Genomic DNA, 27,625 nt, shown 5'->3' with positions numbered 1-27,625 from the left:
CTATTTTCATATATTTGTTGATATCTGAAGTTTGGTTTTATCATTTGCAATTTTTATATATTTGTAGGATAACTTAAGTTTGATTTCATCATTTGCGATTTTTATATATGTGTTTGATATCTGAAGTTTGGTTTCATCATTTGCTATTTTATATACGTGTTGGATATTTAAGTTTGGTTTTATCATTTACAATTTTTATATATGTGTTGGATATCTTAAGTTTGATTTCATCATTTGCAATTTTTATATATTTGTGGGATATCTGAATTTGGTTTCATCATTTGCAATTTTGATATATGTGTTGGATATCTGAAGTTTGGTTTCATCATTTCCTGCTTTTGTATATGTGTTGGATATCTTAAGTTTGGTTTCATCATTTGCAATTTTTATATATTTTGGGGATATCTGAAGTTTGGTTTCATCATTTGCAATTTTTATATATTTGTTGGATATCTTAAGTTTGGTTTCAGCATTTGCTATTTTTATATATTTGTTGGATATCTTAAGTTTGGTTTCAGCATTTCCTGCTTTTGTATATGTGTTGGATATCTTAAGTTTGGTTTCATCATTTGCAATTTTTATAAATGTGTTGGATACCTGAAGTTTGGTTTCATCATTTGCAATTTTTATATATTTTGGGGATATCTGAAGTTTGGTTTCATCATTTGCAATTTTTATATATTTGTTGGATATCTTAAGTTTGGTTTCAGCATTTGCTATTTTTATATATTTGTTGGATATCTTAAGTTTGGTTTCAGCATTTCCTGCTTTTGTATATGTGTTGGATATCTTAAGTTTGGTTTCATCATTTGCAATTTTTATAAATGTGTTGGATACCTGAAGTTTGGTTTCATCATTTGCAATTTTTATATATTTGTTGGATATCTTAAGTTTGGTTTCAGCATTTGCTATTTTTATATATTTGTTGGATATCTGAAGTTTGGTTTCATCATTTCCTGCTTTTGTATATGTGTTGGATATCTTAAGTTTGGTTTCATCATTTGCAATTTTTATAAATGTGTTGGATACCTGAAGTTTGGTTTCATCATTTGCAATTTTTATATATTTTGGGGATATCTGAAGTTTGGTTTCATCATTTGCAATTTTTATATATTTGTTGGATATCTTAAGTTTGGTTTCAGCATTTGCTATTTTTGTATATGTGTTGGATATCTGAAGTTTGGTTTCATCATTTCCTGCTTTTGTATATGTGTTGGATATCTTAAGTTTGGTTTCATCATTTGCAATTTTTATATATGTGTTGGATATCTTAAGTTTGGTTTCAGCATTTGCTATTTTTGTATATGTGTTGGATATCTTAAGTTTGGTTTCAGCATTTGCAATTTTTATATATGTGTTGGATATCTGAAGTTAGGTTTCATCATTTGCAATTTTTATATATTTGTTGGATATCTAAAGTCTAAGTTTATCCGGAAATCTTCTTACGCTCTAGAAGGACACGACAACATGCCAGTTGGCAAAAAGACGCAAGACTATTATGGAAAACGGACGTTAAGTATTTTTAAAATTCATCCTAAATGTTTTTCATGTTACCTTGTTTAAACTTGTTTTTCTTGTTTGATGTATTTGTATTTGTTTGTATCTACTTTCCTGTCTTATTCGTCATCCCCACATGCTACAAAGGAAAGTAGCGATAAAAAACAAAACAAAATGCCTGGAATTATTTTTCTCTATTAGAGTAGATTAAGTTAGGACTTTAAGTAGTATACTTAATATATAATATTACTGCAAGATTGCCTATATTGAAAATGCTTGCTTCCTGGCTAGCCAATCAAACCATCTAATATAGTTAGTCTTATTTTCAATTATATTCGAAATATAATACAGTGATATTAGCAAAGAAAAAGTCACCTATGAAAACGAACATCCTAAATTAAAACCTTGAATAATTATCTAAACTCGAATGTAAATTAATATTAAGGCGCCTTTACAAATTGATAATAGTTAATTATTGGATTTTAATTATAAAGGTGAAGCTCCATTATTCAAACTCGAGATAGATAACGACAAACTTCCACACATTAATATGGGAGGGGCGATTATCATCAAAATTGTCCTGAATTGATAACTTAGCACCGGACTTAATACTTAGATATAAATAAGTCATTTGTACCCATTCCCCTCCTCTCCCCTTTTTTATTAAATGGAGAGTAGATAATACAGTAGATGTGTTATCGGCAGCTCCAGTAACTCTCGCTTCTCCTTTTTTGTCCCTCAGTCCTCATTCAGTGAGTGATTTTTCTGAAAAAGGGTGAAGAAAAAGCTGCTTTAAAGGTCGGTAGTATTTGGTGAACAGTAGTCTGAGATGTCGGAAGAAAAAGCTGCTTAAAGGTCCGTAGTACTTGGTGACCAGTAGTCTGAGATGTCGGAAATTTTTCTGTCTCTATGTCTGTCCTTGTGGCCATGTCACTAGTAAGGGTGCTGGAGGTAAACGTTTTGTCTGGGCTGGCGTTATCCGCCTGATAGTCAGGGACCCGAACCTTGGATTAACCACTAAGGAGGCTGACCTATTAGCAGGCGCAAAATACTGGGACTGCTGTATTGCCATTTGGTGACTGGATCTGGATCACGCAGTAGTCTCTGGTGGGGCCTCTCGATGCCATACTAGTGGGTAATTGTTACGGCTTTACCTTTTCGTGTGCTACAAAAAAAATGTCCTGTCTTTTTCTCTCTTCCTTTCCCTCTCTGTACTGCTCTAACCAAATATGCCGACCTGTTCAACAAATCCCAAAACCTCAACATGAAATATCTCCAGAAAAAAAACTCGAATAAACCTAGAACCCCATCTTCCAACGTAGACCCCTACTACCAGGTCTCCTTCTCCAACATCAGGGGTCTACGTTCCAACCTTCCAGAGGTTGAAACCCAATTACAGGAGACGAAACCGAACATATTATTTCTAAGCGAAACTAAAATAGGGCCGACCACTTCCCTAGACGAGTTCATAATTAACGGATGCTCTAACTTAACAGCTAAATCTGACCCCAAAGATCGCCATGGGCATAGAATATGTGCCTACATAAAGGATGGCTTCCCGTGTGGCAGAGATATCTCTAGAGAAGATCCTAATCTAAAAAAATTCTAACAAAAACCTAACAGCCAGCCATGGTTCTCCCCAGAATGTGCTGCTGCTATCGCGCACAGAAATCACATTTTCCATAGCTACCAACGTAATAGATGTACTGAGACTAAAGCTGCTTTCAGGAACGCCAGAAACCACTGTAAAAGAGTAATAAAAAATGCAAGAGAGCTATATGCCCAGTCTGTTAAATCCAAGGTAGCTGATCAGCGGCTTCGTTCCCACCAGTTTTGGCAAATAACAAATAGGATCCTGAACAGAAGTGTGCGTTCTATCCCAGCCATTATCAATGGACCAGAGGTCATCTCGTCAGCGTCAGACAAGGCCAAACTATTTGCAAAGAACTTTGCAGCTATTTCTACCCTATGCGACGAAGGCCATCAACTCCCCATATTTCCTCCTATAACACAAAACAAGCTAGGTAACATACAAATATCCGTGCATGAGGTCGCCAAGCTAATCAAGAACCTAGATTCCAGTAAAGCAACTGGCCCTGATGGCATCCCAATTATAGTGTTAAAAAAGCTTCAACCAGAACTTGCTCCCATACTTACGAAACTATTTAATCGCTGCCTTAAGGAGAAGTGCTTTCCGACTCCCTGGAAGACCTCATCAGTTTGGCCTGTATTTAAGAATTCAGGTGATAAGTCATCTCTCTCTCAGTACAGACCAATAAGTCTCCTGTGTGTTATGAGTAAGTTGCTGGAATGCATATTAAATAGAGAAATAGTCAACCACCTCAGCAGGAATAACCTTCTTAGTGACACACAATATGGTTTCCGCTCTGCAAGATCTACCGCAGATGTGCTGACAGTTATATCCCACAGGATTAGTGAATCTCTTGACAAAGGCTTTCATTCTAGGGCAATTGCTCTTGACATATCAAAGGCCTTCGACAAGGTATGGCATAAGGGTCTACTTCACAAGATTTCCAGCTACGGTATAACTGGAAATGTTTTCTCAATCATTAAATCATTTCTCTTCGATAGGCTCATAAGAGTAGTGGTAGATGAACAAAAATCGGAGGCCTGCAATATAAATGCGGGTGTCCCTCAGGGGTCAATCCTGGGCCCAACTCTCTCCCTGATCTACATCAATGACCTCCCTAAACACATACTTAAATCATTCGTTGACATCTATGCTGATGACACGACAATCTACTGCAACACATCAAAGGCTGTAAATGACAAAATTCTCTCTGATTCTCTCTCCTCTGATCTCAAGCGCGTGGTTCAGTGGGGGAAGATGTGGCTGGTTACCTTTAATGCATCCAAAACCAAACTCCTATCCTTACATCATCAACGCTTTGATCCCCATCTGGCATCAATTGTGATGGATGGCTCTCGTCTGGGTGAGGCCCCGTGTTTTGACAAGCTTCTGGGTTTGACCTTTACTCCTGATCTGAAATGGAACACGTACATCAAGTCTGTTGCCAAGGTCGGTGGAAAGATGGTTGGATCCTTCTACCGCTCCAGAAGATATCTCACTACTGATGCAATTCTCTATCTATATAAACGCCAAGTACGTCCAAGAATGGAATACTTTTGCCATACCTGGGCAGGAGCTGCTAAAAACAGTCTATCCTGCCTTGACAGAGTACAAAATAGACTTCGTGGCTTAGTGGGGATGCCCTTTTCTCTACCCTGCAACCTCTCTCCCACAGAAGAGACGTTGCGAGCTTATCCTTGTTTTATCGTTATTTCCATGGCAGGTCCTCCTCTGAACTCCAATCTCTGGTCCTCCCTCGCCAATCTTTCACGAAAAACACCCGTCTAGCTGAATCCACTGTGAAAAATTTCCCCCACTCTATATCTGTGCCTAAATCAAAACGCGGATTCCATGAACAAAGCTTCTTTCTTAGAATTGCACGCCTGTTACGTAAACAAATTCCTGATGAACTGCCCCCTTAAGTAAACACTTCATCAAATCTCCACACTAACGTAATGTACTTGCAATAACCCTTATCCCTGTGTGGCTTCCGGGCCTTGATAAGTGGTGATCACTGTGTAAAAAAAAAGGCTCATAAGAGTAGTGGTCGATGGACAAAAATCAGAGGCCTGCAGTATTAATGCTGGAGTCCCTCTTTTCCTTATCTACATCAACGTTTCGGCTGTTTTGCCCTCCGGCCTTCGTCAGGTGTTTTGTATCGAACCGGGGAACCGTTTGTTAGGAGTCTCGAACCCAACCCTTTATTATTATTACTGTCCCAGTGACATATGGCCGAGTGGTCCTAGACGTTGTATCAAAGTTTACAGTTACCTAAAGGTGCTGAGTTCAATCCTGAACGAAGGCAGTGAAAAAGTAACATTCAAAACAGAGAATCAGCAACTATGTCCCAAAGCCTAGCTGGAGTCCGAACACGGTACCCCAGTAATAATAATAAAGGGTTGGGTTCGAGACTCCTAACAAACGGTTCCCAGTTCGATACAAAACACCTGACGAAGGCCGGAGGGCAAAACGGCCGAAACGTTGTGACAATAACAACCAAGATGAGGAAGTCAGTCCGACAATCTCAATCAATGAAAACACCTCATCTCAAAAATACAGACAATTACTAACAGATGACACATACAAATTTATTATGTCGAGACACTGCCTTCTGTAACTTTACAACTTAATTATAGGCGTATTTAGAGGTTATAATAAAATCGTACATTGCATCCTATGAGCTACATTATCACTATCGCCACTATCTTTAAAGGAAGTAGTTTCTACTTTCCCTCTATTTTGTAATCCTCTTACTCCCCCATTCTTCACCGTGTGAATTTATGCTTTTTCCTACGTTCTTGTGTATACGTCGCCATTAACTGCTTACTGATTACATACACATCGCATAATCTTTCCATTTTTCCACTATATAAATAATGAGGTCTCCCTTGCCGTATTTCCTTTCGATTGGCTGAACTCTAAGTATTTCTATATTCGAGATTAACCGTATCAACCTCCAAACCGAACGCTTAGTTATATTGCAATGTGGCCTTTTCAGATTACATACATATGAAAGAGATACCTTCTGCCTTATTACTTACAGCATAAACACACACCGATTATCCAATGCTGCTGTTCATTTAAAACGCAAAAAAAAAATCATAAACCATTTACTACATATTATTCATCGGTCAGGACAAACCCTTTCGCTAACAATTATTTACTTGCATAAAAAACTACTTCGGAATTACTTCTTTGACACAATTTTTTTTTTAAGCTCTTCTACAAAAATAATATAAAAAATGCTTAAAATATCTTTATTTAATACCAAAAGATAACATTTTCTCTTTACGGTACGTTCGGCTTCTTTTTCCCCTTTTGATATTTGCGCGCTTGAAATTATAAGTTTTCTTCTACACATCATTGCTGTGTGTGTGTGTGTGTGTGTGTGTGTGTGTGTGTGTGTGTGTGTGTGTGTGTGTGTGTGTGTGTGTGTGTGTGTGTGTTTCTTCGGCGATGATATTGCGTAATGACAAATGCAGATACTTGTACAGAACAAAAAACAAAATCATTTCCTGCACATTATTTATCTCTCAGGACAAACACCTGTTTGCTTGCACAACAAAAAAACTGCTTAGAAATTATTACTTGGACACAATAAAAAAAAACTTTATATCAAAAAACTTTAAATATTTTTGTCTGCCACCCCAAAAAATACCCACACTTTACGGTATGTTCTGTTTGTTTTTTACACGTTGATATTTGTGCAATTGATATTATACGTTTTCCTTCTACATGGCGTTGCTGTATGTTTGTATGCTATTAAACGAATAGGGTGAATAAACTTGCGCACGCGTGTGTTTGTGCTTATACACATACATGTGCGTATACGTGTGTTTGTTTGTTCTTTTGTTTTTTGTGTGTGTGTTTTTTTTGTTTTTGTTTTGTTTTGTGGGTTTGTTTGTTTGTTTTTTGCTTGCGTTCTACATTTACATGGCCGCTGGTTACGATAATAACGTTTATAATTACAGGAATCAAATAGTTTCTAAGATATGAAAAAATTATAGTTTTTACAAATTGGGAATAACTTTTCTATATTAATTTAACGGTAAGTGAGCACCCACTTTATGGCCGCATTTCTTTGGGGGGGCTGGTAATTTGTATAGGGGTTTATTTGGTAAGTGTGGTAGACCACAACAAAACCGCCCAACTGGTCGACATTGTTAAAATCTTACTTAGTTTCCTCATTAATTTTTTTCTTGATTATGCTGACATTTACAGCTTTTCGTCGACGCTGAAAACGATTATCGCATTGAAATGTTCCGCAAATAAGTAGTCTTCCAGATATTAAACAGTATACCTGTAACATGTTATAAGGTTATAAATGTTACAAGTGGTGACTACTGTTGGACCGAATAAAAGCATTAAACTACATTAAAGCACAAAACTTATCTACGTAGGTAGAAGAGTAAATTATTTTGCCGTTGTCAGTTTTGGTTTGTTGGCTTCTTTTAATAGAACTCACGAAAACGGTGAATTCTTATTTTTCATTATTTTGAATGCACCTAATTTGTTTGCTTACAAATTATTTTTCTCGTTTAATTTTTTTGCGGTAAAAATTGAAATAATTGATACCAAGTACTGCAGTACGACAAAATAAAAATAAATGCACAATAAAAAAAATGTAAAAATTATCGAATCACTTTCGTTTCATTTCCTTACGATAGGATTTATGTTTACGTTTTTAAATACATTTCTGCTTCTTATTACAACATTGAGACGAACCATTTTTCGTCGTGGAGGCCGGTAAGTAACCAGTCAACATTACCACAGTTTCAATTGTTTTTCTTTTTTATTATGCTCGCTGCGACCAACCAACTTCCTCACAAAAATGTAAACACAGAATTTTTTTATATGTTAAACTGTAAATGTCAGTGCGTTACTTGTGGAACAACGGTTATTTAAACTGCAGAACACCAGTATTAATGCTGGAGTCCCTTAGGGGTCTCTGCTGAGCCCAACTGTCTTCCTAATCTCCATTAAGTATCTTCCAAATCACACCCTTACATTATTCGTAGACATTTATGCTGATGACACTACCATCTATGGTAGCACATTAAAGACCGTAAACAACCAAGTTCTCTCTGATTCTCTCTCCTCTGATCTTGAGCACGTGATACAATGGGGAAAGGAGTGGCTGGTTACTTTTAATACATCTAAAACCAAGCTTCTATCTTTACATTATCAACGTTCTGATCCCTATCTGGCATCAATTGAAATGGATGGCTCTCGTCTTGGGGAGGCCTCATGTTTTGACAAGCTTCTGGGTTTGACCTTTACTCCTGATCTGAAATGGAACACGTACATCAAATATGTTGGCAAAGCCGCTGGAAAAATTGTGGGATCCTTCTATCCATCCAATAGATCTCTGACTACTGATGCAATTCTCTATCTATATAAGAGCCAGGTACGTCCAAGGATGGAGTACTGTTGCCAGATATGGGCAGGAGCTGCTAGAAAGGACTTGTCCTGCCTTGATAGAGTTCAAAATATACTTCGTAGCCTAGTAGGAGATGTCCTTTCCTCTTCTCTGCAACCTCTATCTCACAAAAGAGATGTTGCGAGTTTTTCTCTGTTTTGTCGTTATTTTTATAGCAAGTGTTCGACTGAGCTTCAATCGATGGTCCTCCTCGCCAAACTTTCAAAAAAACACTTGTCTAGCTGAAAACACTATCAATAATTCCCCCACTCATTATCTGTGCCTAAACATAAACGTAGATTACATGAACAAAGCTTCTTTCTTAGAACTGCACGCCTGTGGAATTGTCTTCCGTTTTCCTGCTTTCCAGCTGACTACAATATGGTTGTCTTCAAGTCCAACGTAAACAAGTTCTTAATTAGCCGTTCCACTTAAATTAACAAATTTACCGAATTTCCATTACTAACGATTACTATATTGTCAAATTGACTACTGTACACTCTTAACCCTTATTCTCGAGTGGTCTCTGGGCCTTGATAAGTGGCTATGTCTATGTAAAAAAACACCTATTGAACTATACTCATTTTATTGTTGATTAATAACTACAACCCACCCTTGCGTCTATTTTCATTTATTTTTACCCTAGCTGCTATTATTATTATTATTATTATTATTATTATTATTATTATTATTATTATTATTATTATTATTATTATCATTATTATTATTATTATTATTATTATTATTATTATTATTATTATTATTATTATTATTTTACGACTAGGGCTAGCTCAATATCTTTACTACACCAAATTTGTCCACCCATTCTTCACAAGGGGAGGTTGAGGTATCGATTCAGATAGCCTTTCTTACCATGAATAGTCGGGGGTGTTTTTTTTCGGTCGGCCAGCAACAACAACAACAACAACCGTACTTTAATTGTTTTCGAGGGGGGACACGCTTCCACCGGGCAACGCCGGTTAGTAGATACTGCTAGTATTCTATAAAAGTGAGAATGTGTGTGCGTGTGAGGACAATTCTCATCCTATATACTCAACGAATGTTTGAGTTTCTTTCTTTTTTTCACTTAATTTTTAAAGTATTTTTATTTCTATTTATTTTTTTTTAATCTGCATTAATTAAAATATAATATTTATGCGTACAGGGGCCCGATAATATTTTTCGGACACTTTGAAAAAAGTACTTCAAGGTGGTTATTAGTGCCAAAACCTTTGGAGATTGTAAGTACGTAATTTGGGAGTTAAAATCCACTACTAGTGTAATCATTTTTTTAGTTTGGCTTTGATAATTTTATTTTTTGTAATTTTTGCGAAAACTTGTGTGACACTATTTTTCGGACATGATAAAATTTCTATTTTATTAAAAGCGGTTTTCATGTATCTGTCATCATTAGATTCAATTATCTGTTCTATTCTACTGGCAAAACAATTAAGTTTAATAGGGTAAAATGCATTCAAAAGAAGTCGTTTGTTTGGCAGGGAAGAAGCGGGAAGATGGCCTCCGTAATAGAAGGATCGCAATGGATTTGAAGCTGTCGAAATCAACGGTCGAATACATGCTGAAAACAAACTCCGAGCGGAAAGGAAGAGAGGACAGAAAAGATCAATTGGCGAGAGGACTGAAAGGAGAATGAAGAGGACTGTGATACGGCTTTTGATATCTGGAGAAAAAGTTACAGCAAGAAAAGTGAAGGAGAAATGTGAATTGGATGTAAACGTCCGAACAGTACAAAGAACGCTGCATAGGATTGGTTTGAAGTATGCAAAGGCTAAGAAAAATATTACACTAACAAAGAAACACAAAGGAGCAAGACTGGAGAGTGCTACAAGATGGTTGACAAAGCATGTTGACTTTAAGAAGGTTATATTTACTGATGAGAAGTGTTTCAAGTTTGATGGGCCCGATGGATGGTGTACTTGGCCGAAGAGTGGTGAGCCTGTTGTATTGAACAAACGACAGATGGGAGGAGGAGTTATGGTTTGGAGTATGATCTTTGCTAATGGAAATATATGGTTGGAGTGGCTGAAAGGACGATAGAACAGCGAAAGCTACAAACAGTTGCTGGACGAGAAAGCCCTACCAAGAATAAGAAGAGAGATGAGGAATGATTTCGTTCTACAGCAAGACAATTGCAGCATTCATGTGTCAAAACACATGAAAGAATGGATGGCTAAAGTGAATATGACTACTTTGGAATGGCCTGCAAAAAGCCCAGATCTAAATTTAATGAAAAATGTTTGGGAAATGCTTGCGCAACTTGTCTCTGATGGACCTGAAATAACGAATGAGGCTCAACTATGGGAACGAATACTAGATGCTAAAAAACAACTAATAGAAACACGTGGAGATGTTATTGTGCATATGTTTGATCATTATGAAGAGAGATTGATAAAAGTTATTGAGAAGAAAGGTGATATTGCAGAATATTAGCGGTTTTTCAACAATGTCCGAGAAATAATGCCTCGTGTGTTTTGTAAAAAATGATACAAATTAAATATGTTTCCTTACCTAATCAATTTTCTTCCACTTTTATTACATAAACATAAACAAATAACAAATTTCCAACATAAACAAATTCCTGATGAACCGCCCCCTTAAGTAAGACATTTTATCAAATCTGAACACTAACGTACTGTACACGCAATAACCCTTATCCCCGAGTAGCTTCCAGGCCTTGATAAGTGGTGACCACCTTGTAATAAAAAAAAGTATTGTCTTTATATGTTTATGCTATTCTATTGAAGGAATTTCGCCATTCCATGGTACACGGAAAGTCGAATACTAAAGTGTCCGAAAAATATTGTCGGGCCCTTGTATTTTACGACAGGGCAACGTCAGGCGACATGCTAGTATATCTATAAACGTGAGAATGTGTGTTTGATGAGTTTTCTCATCAAATATACTTTGATCTACCGACTTGTAAATTAATATATAGGTTATTCAGACATGTGGAAAACTTTTTAATCGGTTTTCATCCGGAAATAGGGCTGCTGATGAGTCAAAATTTAGAAAAGTTGGTACGTAGAGGCCGTCGGATTTTGATCTGTTTGATATCTGTTTCACGAATGCACCTGCGCTAATGGTTCACATTATATTAAGAATAGTGGGCTTGAAAACAGCATTAGAACATCATGTTCCGGTTGGCTAATGTTTATCGTACTTGACTCGTTGTATTTAGGTTTTGGTTTCGACCTCAGTTCGAGCACTTTTTTTACTTACAAGAAATGAACTGTTTAGAAAAAACATAACACTCGCAGGCACATGTCTCAGTTTCATTCTATTTTTTTAATTTGACGTTACGTTTAATAGCTACGGTGTTTTTGTAAAATAAATAAGAATACTGCATTAATTAAAATATAATATTTATGCGCATATTGCGATCAGAACACTTCTCAACCCATATACTCAACGAATTTTAATTTACAGACTTGAAAATTGATATATAGGTTAATCAGACAAGCAGAAAACTTTTTAATCGGTTTTCTTCCGAAAAAAAAGGTTGTTACGGTCAAAATTGAAACATTGGCACTAATGAGTTATTGGAGTTTTATTTGTTTTCCACGAGGTGTTAAAAACACTTTTATAAATTGTCGCAAGCAAGTGCAATGGTTATTGTATTTGACTCACTGCCTTTACGTTTTGGTTTCGATCTGAGCTCGAATATTTTTTTTTACTTATAAAAAGTGAACTGTTTAGAAAAAACATGATACTCGCATGCACATGTCTCAGTTTCCATCCGTTTTTTTTGTTTTGTTTTGTTTTTTTTACTTTATTTTTTAAAGGAATTTAAGGTTACGTTTAATACCTACGGTTTTTGTCTGTTATAATAAACAAGAAATCTGTACTAATTAAAATATGATATTTAAGCGTATTTTACGACCGCGCAACGCCGTGCGGTCTGCTAGTAGTATATATTTGAAGTTTTAATGGAGATTCTGTCGTATATCTTTCTAGGCGATTAAGAGATTCAAGACAACTACCAGGCTTCATTGAAAAATATAATAGATATTATTCAATCTTCGTTAAAATAGGCATATCTAAAGTTTGAAAAATGTTCAACTTTCATAACATAGAAATTCTGAACCATTTACAATGTTTTCTTCCGGAAATTTTTACATCTGAATATATTTTCATATTATTTGAGTTATTCGAACTACTTTCTTCACTTAAATGTTATCTTCACAACGATTCGGTGGATGTAATCCTCGAATTCGTCAGTTTTATTTTTAGATAAACAAGTTTACTATTTATCCCTATTTATTACTAAAGTTTACGATATACACTCACATATGTGTAACATAGCGAGTACGAGCGCATGGGAGAGTATCAGCAGCAACGGAGAATTTTTTTTTAAAGAAAAAATGCCGACGCGGATATTTATTTATGTTTTCTCTTGTTTGTATGTAACGCCAACGTTACATATGTATACTTTATATATTTTTATATATTCAGAAAAAAATAGTTTTGTTGTTGTTGTTGTTGTTGAATTGAACTATTGGTATACACTGATAAGAATGTTTGAGCTAGTTGATTATAAGGCTTAAAGAGATTGTCAGTTAATTATCATAATTCCGTTATGGTAATTTTCTGCTTACTACACTGATTGTCTTCAATTCTCTGGTGGTGACAACCATCGCCTAGCTGACAATATCTTTAACACTTATAATCTAATAGCTTCAAAATTCTTATAAGTGTAGACTAATAATTCAATTCAACGACAAAAACAAAACTCATTTATCTAAGGACAAAAAGAGGTTGAAAATCCTTCGCACAGAAAGATGTTCTCTGATATTTCTTTTTGTTTCCAGTAAAATTATTTACGATCAAGTGATATTGATTTCTAGCTACAATCTAAAATAGATGTAATTTGAACAGAAAAGGCATTTTCTTGTTTATCTATTATATATGATATATGTATATAAGCGAATGCTGATGCATTTTCTTATTTAATTTTTTTTAATTTAATTTATAATTGTGATTTTATTTATAAATAATGGTTTTCACATGCATTGAATTACATACGAGGTCTTCTTGGTAGGTCCTTAGTACAACAAAGGCAGTAAAACAAATAGTCTTTGCTTCATGATAAGTGCTCGACCGAACACCAATCTATGGTCACTATATACGATTCCCCCTCCCCACACACACTTTCCATATGACAATGACCCAAAACACACATCCAAGACAACCACTGTTTTACTGAAGAGGCTGATGGTAAAGGTGATGGATTGGCCAAGAATGTCCCCAGACTTGAACCCAATAGAACATCTTTGGGGCATCCTCAAGCAGAAGGTGGAGGTGCGCAAAGTCCCAAATATCTGCCAGCTCCGCGACGTCGTAATTGAAGAGTGGAAGAGCATTCCAGTGGCTACACGTGAAGCTCTGGTAAACACCATGCCTAGGAGAGTAAAGGCAGTTTTGGATAACGATGGTGGCCGCACAAAATATTGACAGTTGGCATGTTGTATGTTAACATTGACAACTTTTCGTAAGGGGTGTACTCACTTCTGTTGCCAGGGATTTAGCTTATAATGGCTATACTTTTAGTTTTTTTTTAAGGGAAAATAAATTAACTCTGTTATCTAAGCTGCAGACCGATTACTTTTTATTGTGTTCAAAGATCTTTTTTTCAGTGTTGTCACATGAAGAGATATACTTAAATATTTGAAGAAATGTGAGGGGTGTACTTACTTCTGTGATACATTGTATATATATATATATATATATATATATATATGGGCGTGATATAGCATTTTATTTTAAAAGGTATGAACTCATGCACAATGTGAAAACTATGAATAAATAAAATTGAGCGTAATAGTTAAATAAAACCAATCATGTAATAAGATACCATAAAAAATGCATAATTAATTAATAAAAGTTCGTTTTCAAAGAAATATGCAAATAATCTTACCTTCATGAATTCGCTCGCATTTCCAATACTGAGTATATTGTGGCACTATTTCTCAGTGCCACGAGTTCTAACACACTCTACAGCGTGACCGAGTGGTGATTTGGCCATGAGCGTAGAGATACAAAGAAATGCATTCCCATAATTCCCTTTCTAGCTCTGTCTCTTTCTGCACGGACCATCATGAGGTGGGCACACATAATTCTGTCTCTCCGTAAATAGGGGGAGCACCCCCTCCCTCAATATTAGTTAGGCTAGTTAGTTTAGTTTTGAAGATATGATGTAAATTGTAAAAGTTTTTGTAATATATATGGTATCCATAATGTAAAATAAAATAGTTATGTTTTTGTTTTTTTTTGGGGGGGGGTACACAGTGATCACCACTTATCAAGGCCCGGAAGCCACTCAGGGATAAGGGTTATTGCAAGTACATTACGTTAGTGTGGAGATTTGATGAAGTGTTTACTTAAGGAGGCGGTTCATTAGGAATTTGTTAACATTGGACTGGAAGACATCCAAGTTGTAGTCCGGTGGGAAGCAGGCAGACGGAACAGAGTTCCACAGGCGTGCAGTTCTAAGAAAGAAGCTTTGTTCATGGAATCCACGTTTTGATTTAGGCACAGATATAGAGTGGGGGAAATTTTTCACAGTGGATTCAGCTAGACGGGTGTTTTTCGTGAAAGATTGGCGAGGGAGGACCAGAGATTGGAGTTCAGACGAGCACCTGCCATAGAAATAACGATAAGACAAGGATAGGCTCGCAACGTCTCTTCTGTGGGATAGAGGTTGCAGGGAAGAGAAAAGGGCATCCCCCACTAAGCCACGAAGTCTATTTTGTACTCTGTCAAGGCAGGATAGGCTGTTTTTAGCAGCTCCTGCCCAGATATGGCAATAGTATTCCATCCTTGGACGTACTTGGCTTTTATATAGAAAGAGAATTGCATCAGTAGTGAGATATCTTCTGGAGCGGTAGAAGGATCCCACCATCTTTCCAGCGATCTTGGCAACAGACTTGATGTACGTGTTCCATTTCAGATCAGGAGTAAAGGTCAAACCCAGAAGCTTGTCAAAACACGGGGCCTCACCCAGACGAGAGCCATCCATCACAATTGATGCCAGATGGGGATCAGAGCGTTGATGATGTAAGGATAGGAGTTTTGTTTTGGATACATTAAAGGTAACCAGCCACATCTTCCCCCACTGAACCACGCGCTCGAGATCAGAGGAGAGAGAATCAGAGAGAACTTTGTCATTTACAGCCTTTGATGTGTTGCCGTAGATGGTCGTGTTATCAGCATAGATGTCAACGAATGATTTAAGTATGTGTTTAGGGAGGTCATTGATGTAGATCAGGAAGAGAGTTGGGCCTAGGATTGACCCCTGAGGGACTCCAGCATTTATATTGCAGGCCTCCGATTTTTGTCCATCTACCACTACTCTTATGAGCCTATAGGAGAGAAATGATTTAATGATTGAGAAAACATTTCCAGTTATACCGTAGCTGGAAATCTTGTGAAGTAGACCCTTATGCCATACCTTGTCGAAGGCCTTTGATATGTCAAGAGCAATTGCCCTAGAAAGGAAGCCTTTGTCAAGAGATTCACTAATCCTGTGGGATATAACCGTCAGCACATCTGCGGTAGATCTTGCAGAGCGGAAACCATATTGTGTGTCACTAAGAAGGTTATTCCTGCTGAGGTGGTTTACTATTTCTCTATTTAATATGGATTCCAGCAACTTACTCATAACACACAGGAGACTTATTGGTCTGTACTGAGAGGGAGATGACTTATCACCTGAATTCTTAAATACAGGCCAAACTGATGAGGTCTTCCAGGGAGTCAGAAAGCACTTCTGCTTAAGGCAGCGATTAAATAGTTTTGTAAGTATGGGAGCAAGTTCTGGTTGAAGCTTTTTTAACACTATAATTGGGATGCCATCAGGGCCAGTTGCTTTACTGGAATCTAGGTTCTTGATTAGCTTGGCGACCTCATGCACGGATATTTGTATGTTACCTAGCTTGTTCTGTGTTATAGGAGGAAATATGGGGAGTTGATGGCCTTCGTCGCATAGGGTAGAATTAGCTGCAAAGTTCTTTGCAAATAGTTTGGCCTTGTCTGACGCTGACGAGATGACCTCCTATTTGTTATTTGCCAAAACTGGTGGGAACCAAGCCGCTGATCAGCTACCTTAGATTTAACAGACTGGGCATATAGCTCTCTTGCATTTTTTATTACTCTTTTACAGTGGTTGCTGGCAGTACTGAAAGCAGCTGTAGTCTCAGTGCATCTATTACGTTGGTAGCTATGGAAAAAGTGATTTCTGTGCGCGATAGCAGCAGCACATTCTGGGGAGAACCATGGCTGGCTGTTAGGTTTTTGTTGGAATTTTTTAGATGGTATGAATTGGTCTATGCCTACAATTAACCATTCGGTCAGATCTGATACTATAGAGGACACTTCCTTTTTAAACATGGAGTGCAGAGGTAAATCAGATATGAATGTACGGAAGCTATCCCAGTCAGCCATAGAGTATCGGTATACAGTACGGTGGAAGGGTACGTCTGGGGGCTTCCTACATTTCATTTTTATCTTAACTGATACAACGGAGTGGTCAGAGGATCCCAGAGGAGAATGAACGGAACATGAACATAGCTCAGGGGAAGTTGAGAGAAAAAGGTCTAGGAGGCTTGCATATTGACCGGGTGTATCATGCACGGATATTTGTATGTTACCTAGCTTGTTCTGTGTTATAGGAGGAAATATCAGCTACCTTGGATTTAACAGACTGGGCATATATATTTCATATATATTACAATTGTGTCGCGTGTCGTTTTTTGTGTCTGTCATAAATGCCTTCATTGAAACAACGAAGCGGTCCGGAGGATGAAGAAAATTCCAACCAGAACGTCACCAGAGTGAAGAAGTCATCTTGGGAGAAGAAGGAGCTACACAGCACATCCAACATCTCAGGTATGTTTTTCTTCTTACACAGACCCTGATGACCGGCCATCTTTACGTCTTCCCGAGACCACTTCTAAGACATTTAGTATAATATGTGAAGCCAGCCACACCTCAGTGACCGGCTGATCGTGTTATATATTATAAAGTTCGTTTTAATATTTTTAAATAAAAAAAGTAAAAAAATAGACTTTTAATATCAATGTCAGAGCGATAAAAACGGACAACTTTATAGATTTGGAGATTGAAACAGAATTACAAATAAACATTCCTACTTTTCTTAGTTGCAGATTATCGTCACAAAAATGGATAAGTACGAATCTATCTCTGTGCAAGACTATTCTGACTGACTTTGTATAAATATGTAAAATTGTCATACCATCATCACCTGGCGTCTAATATAAATTTTTGAACAAACCTATAATTTCAATGATCATCTTTTTCCCTGACATGACGTAATAAATATCTGGCGAATTTCATTTGCTAATATCAAATAACATGGGCATAATTTATCTTTTAATCTGTGCTTATTTAATATAAACAATAATAAAAAATTACATGCTTACCTATGTCCAGTAATCAACTTACTGGCTGGTATAACACAACAATCCAAAATGGGCAAAACTTTCTTTTTTGACTGTGTTTGTCGAGGTTCATAGTCAAGTTGAGCCACGCGAGGAGCTGGTTTGTTCGATCGACCTTGGAAAGAATATATACGATATTAGCATAATTATTAAAGACATTTTATCTTATATATATATATATATATATATATATATATATATATATATATATATATATATATATATATATATATATATATAGTTAGTTCTGGTGTCTTTGATTAATTGATAAATACACACATATAATGTTTTAAAATACAATGTATACACATATAATGTTTTAAAAAATAAATGGACAATATTCTTCCTAATGTTGATTTAATTTACTTAACTTCTTTCTATTTTTGTTCAAACGTATTAAAATATCAGTGTAAACCTCTTGGATATCAGGCTATTTTATGTATAACGTTCCTCTGTCCCTCTGTGTGTCCATATTTCTCTCCCGTTCTTCTCCCACACACATGCACACTCCTATATACATATATATATATATATACTCATACATACATACATACATGCATGATGATGATGTATACATACATACATACATACATACATGAAATTACAAATGTAAGGGGAAAGCGTTGTTTTTAAATTAGAAGCCATCACACAAATTGGAAGCTCAATATGCCGGTAAGAAAAATCGGAGGTTAATAACATTTAATGTTGGAAATAAAACTGAAAGTTAGATATATTGCAATGCTTTTTTTTTTTTTTTTTTTTTTTTTACATTTTCACCCCAAACAAGGCACATTGCCACTCAGGTGTAGGGGGCTACTATCAGGGTCAGCAACTACTGGGGCACTATGTAGGGATTTGGGCAGCAAGATGTCGGTTCACGTTGCACTTGAACTTTTGCATGTCAGTACAGTTAGGGAAGCAGGATCCTGGAATGGAATTCCAGAGTCTAGCGGTTCTGGGGAAGAAACTACTGGAGTAGAAAGATCTTTTACATCTAGGGATCTCTACTGTGTGGGGGTGGGATTTAGCTGCCTGTCGGGTTTGTCCAGGGTGTCTGCGTCGTGGGGGCACAAGTGTCTGCAGTTCGTCAGAGCATTCACCATAAAAATACTTGTAGAACAAGCAGAGGGGTGCAACGTTTCGTCGATGGGACAGAGGCTGAAGCTTAGATGCCAGTTCAGGGCCTATCAGATTGGCGACTCTTTTTTTAACCTTGTCTAGGAGCGAGAGACTAGTAGTAGACGCACCAGCCCAGATGTGACAACAATACTCCATACATGGGCGAATGGTGGCCTTATAAAGATACAGGATGCTTTCAGGTGTCAGTAGTTTTCTAGCACGGTAGAGAGAGCCTACCTTTTTTGCAGCGGCCCTGGCAATGTTTTCAATATAATTGTTCCAACTCATGTTTCCTTTGAAGCAGTTTGAAAGATGTACTCTCAGACAGGGAGTCACTGGCCATTGCTACTGGTGGCAGAGAAGGTTTCTTGTAGTTATTGAAGGAAACCAGTTTAGTCTTGGCAGCATTGAATGTGACCATCAATTTATGTCCCCATTCCACTACAGATTGGAGGTCATCCTCTAGTGTTTTTGCCATTTCTTTAGATATGTGTTCATAAACAAGGAGTTAAATAATAGCAAAAACACTAAAAGTAATAATAGCAACAACAACAAAAATAATATATATATATATATATATATATATATATATATATATATATATATATATATATATAATTCGTGTCGCATGCCTGCCAGACAGTCATATACATCTTTCTTTGCTTGCGGTAATAACTGTCTAGACCGTTTCATTCCTTCGAAAAAATTCCAGCAAAAACCTAACAGCCAACCGTGGTACTCTCCAGAATGTGCTGCTGCCATTGCGCACAATCACTTTTTCCATAGCTACCAACATAATAGATATACTAAGACTAAAGCCGCTTTTAGAACTGCCAGTAACCACTGTAAAAGAGTAATAAAGAATGCAGGAGAGTTGTATGCTCAGTCCGTCAAGTCCAAAGTAGCTGAACAGTGGCTTGGTTCCCATTATTTTGGGCAAATAGCGAACAGAATACTGAACAGAAGCGTGTGCTCTATCCCAACTATCATCAATGGACCTGAGGTAATCTCGTTAGCATCAGTTAAAACCAAACTCTTTGCCAATAACTTTTTAGCTAATTCTACATTATACAACCAAGGCCGCCAACTCCCAGTATTTCCTCCTGTATCAGAAAACACTCTATATGACATCCAAATATCTGTGCGTGATGTTGGTAAGCTAATCAAAAACCTTGATTCCAGTAAGGAAACTGACCTTAACGGCATTCCTATTATAGTGCTAAAAAAGCTTCAACCAGAACTAGCTTCCATACTTACAAAGCTCTTTAAGCGTTGTCTTAAGGAGAATTGCTTCCCAGCATCCTGAAAAACCTCATCAGTATGGCCAATATTTAAGAATTCAGGTGATCGGTTATCTCCCTCTTAGTATAGACCTATAAGTCTCCTGTGTGTCATGAGTAAGTTGCTGGAATCTGTGTTAAATAGAGAAGTAGTCAACCACCTCAGCAAAACTGAACTTCTTAGGGACATACAATATAGTTTCTGTTCTGTTAGATCTACAGCAGATGTGCTAACACTTATATCTCATAGGATTAGCGAATATCTTGACAGAGGCTTGCTTTCTAGGGCAGTTGCTTTTGACATGGTAAAGTCCTTTAATAGAGTATGCCATAAAGGTCTATTCACAAGATCTCCAGTTACGGTATAGCTGGAAATGTCTTCTCAATTATTAAATCATGTCTCTCTGATAGGTTCATAAGAGTAGTTTATGGGCAGAAATCAGAAGCTCACAGTATTAATGCTGGAGTTCCTCAGGGTTCCATCCTGGGTCCAACTCTCTTCCTAATCTCCATTAATGATCTTCCAAATCATATCCTTAGATCAGTCGTAGACATTTATGCTGGCGACACTACCATATATGGCACTACATCAAAGGCTGTAAATGACAAAGTTCTCTCTGATTCTCTCTCTTCTAATCTTGAGCATGTGGTACAATGAGGAAAGAGGTGGCTGGTTACTTTTAATGTATCTAAAACTAAGCTTTTGTATTTCCATCATCAACGCTCTGATCCCCATCTGGCATCAATTGAAATGAATGGCTCTCGTTTTGGGGAGGCTCCATGTTTTGACAAGCTCCTGGGCTTGACCATTATTCCTGATCTGAAATGGAACACGTACATCAAATCTGTTGCCAAGGTTACTGAGAAAATGGTGGGATCCTTCTATCGATCCAGTAGATATCCCACTGCTAATGCAATTCTCTACCTATATAAGAGCCCGGTACATCCAAGGATGGATTACTGTTGCCACATCTGGGCAGGAACTGCTACAAAGACATTATCCTGCCTTGACAGAGTTCAAAATAGACTTTGTAGCCTAGTGGGGGATGCCCTTTTCTCTTCCCTGCAGCCTCTTTCTCACAGAAGAGACATTGCGAGCTTGTCTCTGCTTTATCGTTATTTTCATGGCGAGTGCTTGTATGGGCTCCAATCTATGGTCCCTCCTCGCCAAACATTCACGAGAAACACTCGTTCAGCTGAAAACATTATCAATAATTTCCCCCACTCTTTATCCGTGCCTAAACCTAAATGTAGATTCATTGAACAAAGCTTTTTTCTTAGAACTGCACACCTGTGGAACTCTCTTCCATTTGCCTGCTTTCCGGCTGACTATGGTCATCTTCAAGTCCAACGTAAACGGGTTCTTGATCAGCCGTTCCCCTTAAATAATCCAATTTACCAAATTGCCATTAATAACAATTACTACGTTACTGTCCCATTGACCCTGTACACTTATTAACCCTTCTCCTCGAGTGGTCTCTGGTCCTTGATAACTAGTGACACCTTTGTAAAAAAAGCCTACACGGCTACGTAGCTTTTTTTTCATATCGTAATAGGTGACAGAGGTGTGACAAAAGTTGAAAATGGTGGTGACTATGTAAAAAAGGTAATTCTAACGCACAAAGGTCACTTATTCTAATGGGACACCTCCCGTGTTCGTAGTTCTTCAACTTCTTTTAAGTTAAAAAAGGATTAATTACTTTTGGAACGACCTCTGCATTTATGTCACAAATATCAATACTTCTGGTAAAAAAAGATAATAATTAAAACTTCCATAACTGAAAAAGATTGATCGAAGAATTATCTGATTGGAAGTAAGCGCCATTGATTCAATCGATATTGCATAGCATTATTATGTTAATAATAAAGGTTGTAAACAATTAATAGGACTCCAACACTATTGAATTCTATTAAATTTAGAATAAACAGTGAAATGAATAAAAGTAATCGCTCAACAGCGCTTAGCAGCAGTTTTAAAGAATAGTTTGGGAAGTTTAATTGACTAGATCGTTTTGTTTTTTACAAGTATATTTCATACCAAATATGTACATGTTTTGTCCATTTCGATTTTCACTTTCGTAAAGACCAACTAAAAGTATGAGAGGCACTAGTTTGGGTCTGTAAGGTGATTATCATACAGGGTGGGGCAGATCAGCTTGCTTGTTTGCTCATTTATTAATATTTAAATCAGCAAGGTGCTCTGCCCCACCCTGTATTATCACTTTAAAAATGATAGTTAACCGAACTCCACATAAATCTTATGTCTACCTTTGGAATCAATAAGATGATGCATTTGTGCCCACTATTCAAAGCTTATAACAAGAATAAAGACCCAGCTGTTATTTACTTGCCTCGAATGTTCACATAAAAGCTCTTACATGCTCTGTAATCAAATCTATCAATAGAGTGTAATATTTAAGTATTATTCTCCTTGGTGTCTCGCAGGAGAGTGGCTATTAATTGTTGGTGCCTAATTCGTCTCTAACTAAGAAAGGATATTCTATAAGTGGATATCTGGAATGAATGCTAACATACTCTCTAGTATAATGAGCGTTGAATTATATTACATGCGAAATAGCTTAAACAACGCTGCACTTTTAATAATTCCCCCATGTGAATATGTGGCTCTGAATGCAATTATTCATCATGCAAGGCTGTTTGTTTTAATTTACATGCACATTATTGATGTGTAATATAATTTAAAAAAGCTAAATATTTATTTACTTACATATTTTCGTATTTTGACTGGCATTTTTTCATATAAGTCGAGATGATCGTTAAATGGATAGATTGAAGATTGAAGATTGAGAAAAGTTTGAGAAGATATTAACAAGGAGAGAACATTTAAATGAAAAATCCTATTGAAATCGGCTTAACCGATCTATTGCCAATCGCCTAAAGCGTCCCTGCTAAGAAATTCCGACACAGCCGATCAGATTGCACCTTCTATATATTCTGTACATTAGCTTTATATCCCACCTCCCAGCCCTGTGTCACAGTTTCTCGGTTTGTAATGAAGATAAATACATGGGTGCAGCTTTTAAGGGTATTCATTTTGAATTTAATGAAATAAATACTTGAACTCGCTGTGATACTAAGCTAACCTTCCTCTGGCAAGAATTACAGATAATTTCAATAGCTGTTCTCGTCTATGATGAGCACGCGCACGTGTAAATAATGCACCTTTTACATCAGTTCGTGTACCGCGTAGGTCAACTGAAATGTACAAGTCATCACTTAAAATAATGTCAGCAAGAGTTATTAGAAAACACTTAATTGAAAATAAATAAATAAATAATCTTGATCTTTCTTATTTATATTTATGTCTCGGAAGATGTTTTATTAATTGTTTGCTCGTTTTATAAGCTCTATTTCCTATTTGGTTTTATCGAGCTTTTACATCTGGCTGAGATAACTTTATAAATATTAATTCTTTAATATTTATAATATACTTTAATTTTACCATCTTGGATCATTTTGGTAAATTTAATTGTAATTTTTATTTTATTTTTATTTTATTTTATATATATATATATATATATATATATATATATATATATATATATATATATATATATATATATATATATATATAAGCGAGATAAGACACTGATAGAATTCAGAGGAAAATCCGGATTTATAACCCTGAAGGACATTGTAGTCCTTCCGATAATGGACTGGCCAGGTTGTATCAACCTCTCTTTTCGTATAATTTTTTCCACTGACCAAATGTTCCCCTTTGAGTGATGTAAAATTTTAGTAGCGATTAGCAGTGATCACTAAGTGTCTGAAAACAGATTTTACAATGTTTTGTGAACTCATGAAACAGGAGGAACGCTGGACGACCCTGGGGATTGGATAAAGGATGATTACTAAAAGGCGCCAGCTATTGTCTACAGTATGAACGTCAACAGGTAGGTGTGAGAGTAATGATTTGGACCAGGATTTGGGTGATAAAATTGTTAGGCCATTTCTGGTTCCGGATAGCGTTAAAATGAATTAAGTGGATTATTGATCGTTCTTGGAAGTGAATTTATTGCAAAGGTTGAGTTCACAGACTGACGATACCAAACAGTCTCATTGTCCACCAAGATAACGCGCACAAACCACGCTTCTCGGTTCAGAAAAGCTTGGCTTTCAGCTGAAGTAATATTTGTTGAATGACTGGTGAATTGTATTAACCAGAGCCCGGAATAAAATCCGATGGAAACCCTCTGGTAAGAGAAAGGTTTACAAGAATGAACACCAAATTATTAAGTTGTAAAAAAAAAGATTTCTTGGAGAGGATTAAATATGTATCTTCTCACATTTGACTTGAAGCAGTGCAGAATTTGCCATCATTTGTTGATAGAAGGTTGATAGATTTAAAAATGAAAGAAAACAGATTAAGGGTTAAATAGTCATAACCATTCAAAAATTCAGTTTCTGGATAAAATTTAAGATAAAATTTAATACTTTTCATTCAAAGAATTTAATGAGAGATGGTACAACTACCATAATAGCACACTGTCTAAAACTTAATAATGTAATTGCATTTAATTTTCGTTAAAAAAGGTTTTTACAAACTTTTTTGGCCCACTTCATTTTCCTAATTATTACAAAAAAAAACTTATTCTCTCTGAAAATTTGAATTGCATTTGCTAAGCAAATCTTTGTACGTACGAGGTACCTTCAATAAGTTTCCAGACATTTTTCGTATGGGCAACTTTTATTGATAGTACACAAATAAAACTCTAGTCCCCTTCAAAGTAATCGCCTCCGGCTGTAATGTACTTTTTGTACCGTTCCAACAAATTCTAGAAGGTCCCATGGAAGTCCTCTTTTGTGACAGTGTCAATGACTATCGTCACAGCCTCTTTCATCTCTTGAATTTTCTCGTAACGACAGCCTCTAAGGTTTTCCTTGGCTTATGCAATAACTAAAAGACACAGGGAGCAAAGTCTAGACTATAGGGAAGGTGATGAACTATATTGATACCCATGACAATATCTTTATTTCTGATCTTCTCTGGGTACCCTTTAGACAAATTTCGCGCAAATCTTCAGTATCTTCAGTCCCTCGTGAATAATTGTGCGTACAATTCCCACACTGACATCAAACTCTACACTTTTTGTCTCTATAGATCAATCCATGAAATTCTTTATTTGGCCAATTATTTCTGGTGTTCTGGCTTTCTTACTGCTTCCATGTCTCTCATAATTCCTCACAGTCGCCCTGCCTTCCTTGAATCTCTTATGCTATTCAAAAACTGATTCTCGATTTATGCAATATATTCCAATAGCAGTCGAAAGCATGCCATATATTTCTATGGCATTTTTTCAAGTTTAAAAGATCATTCTTCTAAAGTACACTCATGTCCAGATTGCATTTTTGAAATTCACTAGGTATGACTATTAAGCTTAAGTAGGGTGTATTCCAATTCCTGTTGTAGCTGTTTATTTGAACCTACAATCATAAAAATTCATAATAACATGCTAAATGTTCAAGAGCCTATGGCAATTTTAAATGCATGTACAAAAATGTTTGGAAACCCATTGAAGACACTTGGTATTAAACAATAATAATTAAATGTTTACTTTTGGAAAAAATAATTGCAGTGGTTAATCAATGATTGAATTTTGGCAAACACTTTAGCCTGCTCAGTATATTTTCAGACACAAATTTCTTCGTTTTATCCAAGCAATTAAGATAGTTAGATATTGCGTGCGTAAGGTTTTGTCAAAGAAATGGGAAAAGAAAAGCAACAATAAAAGAGACTAAAAAGTTTACTGTTAAAATTACACCTTGATGTAACACTTTTCAGTCAGTCTATTCTTTCTTATTAAAATTATAAATATGCACTCATGTGCACACAGACGTATATATAAATATAAACATGCACTAATACACATATAAATGTAAACACGCAGATACCAACATATGTATCTATATATCTATAAAAGTGAACGTGTATGTGTGTATGTACATTAACTCTGTCAATTTTAAGTCTACACTCGAAATTAATATAATGTCTGTCTGTCTGCGTTTGTGTACACTTCCCTTCAAATAACCCTGTCAATTTTTAGTCTAGAGACTCGAGATTTGACATAAGGAGTATTGAGATTTGGGAAAATCTTTTAATCAGTTTTCGGCCAGAAAGTTGACTGTCAAGGAGTCAAAGTTCAACGATTTGACCTTTGAAAACTCTACCAAACTCCTCCGCCAATTTTGGGTCTAAACACTTGTAATTTTAAATGTAGGTTAATTGGACATAGATTAAACTTTAATTAATTTAATTTGAGCCTCAAAAAATAAATGTTAGGTGGTTAAAATTGGAGTCAAAGTTTTTAAAAAATTGACCTCTGCGGTCTCTACCAAATTACCCAGCCAATTTCTGGTCTAAACATTTGAAATCTAACATAAAGGGTATTAAGAGATAGGGCAAGCTTTTTAATCGGTTTGGGTCGGAAATTTGAGCTGCCAAGGGGACAAAGTTCAAAAGATGTGGTGTCTAGCGAACTATTCAACCAATTTGGGTCAAAACATTTCAAATTTATACATAACTGGTATTCAGACATGCGACAAGTAATATGCGGCAATATATTTATAAGTGTCTATTGTTATGATATAGGGAGTATGATCATAAGGGGGCGGTCGGAGTTTAGGGTGGTAATGACTATGAGTGCGTATAACTTGATGTAAAAGGTTAAGTATACATATTGACGTTAAATTGGGGGAGTAAGGAAACCATATCTACTTATGAGAGTGGTAAAAGTATACCAAATGATAGTAGGGTAATTATAATAGATGGAAAGCTATATATATATATATATATATATATATATATATATATATATATATATATATATATATATATATATATACTAGCATGGGTACCCAACGTTGCCTGGATTGACATGTAGTTCCGTTTGAAACACGTCTGCTACACTAGTCATTTTCATTATGGGTAACGTGGATACCTCAACAACAATTCCAAAAATAAAAGAACGGATAAAAATATGTAAATGTAATCGCCCCCAAAAAGAAGTATCTGATGCCCTCTCCACTAGATATTTTGGCAGAAGGGATCACTGTCCTAAGAAAACTTACGATTTTGTGAACCTAAAAAAATAACGTTTATAAACATTAATGCATGCATTTATTTTTTTTATTTTGGTAAAGGTGTAGTTTAGCGGCGTAAATTATTTGCCAGACAGAAAAAATATAAAAAACTATTTATTTTTATATGAAACACATTGTTTGA

General features: G+C 36.2%; 1 protein-coding gene across 1 annotated transcript in view; it reads right to left on the bottom strand.

The window, feature by feature from the left end:
* LOC145266413 (uncharacterized) overlaps positions 1-27,625 on the bottom strand; it is a 445,667-nt gene that overhangs the window by 217,369 nt on the left and 200,673 nt on the right. Inside the window, exon 7 of the mRNA XM_080122081.1 lies at positions 17,966-18,098. Coding sequence (XP_079978207.1) covers positions 17,966-18,098 — 133 coding nt within the window. The remainder of the gene's footprint in view (positions 1-17,965; positions 18,099-27,625) is intronic.

Source organism: Euprymna scolopes, chromosome 4 (genome assembly GCF_053919585.1).
Source record: "Euprymna scolopes isolate OS-2025 chromosome 4, ASM5391958v1, whole genome shotgun sequence".
NCBI lineage: Eukaryota > Metazoa > Mollusca > Cephalopoda > Sepiida > Sepiolidae > Euprymna > Euprymna scolopes.
Note: the sequence above shows the minus strand (reverse complement) of the source record. Positions and strands in the feature narration are given on the sequence as shown.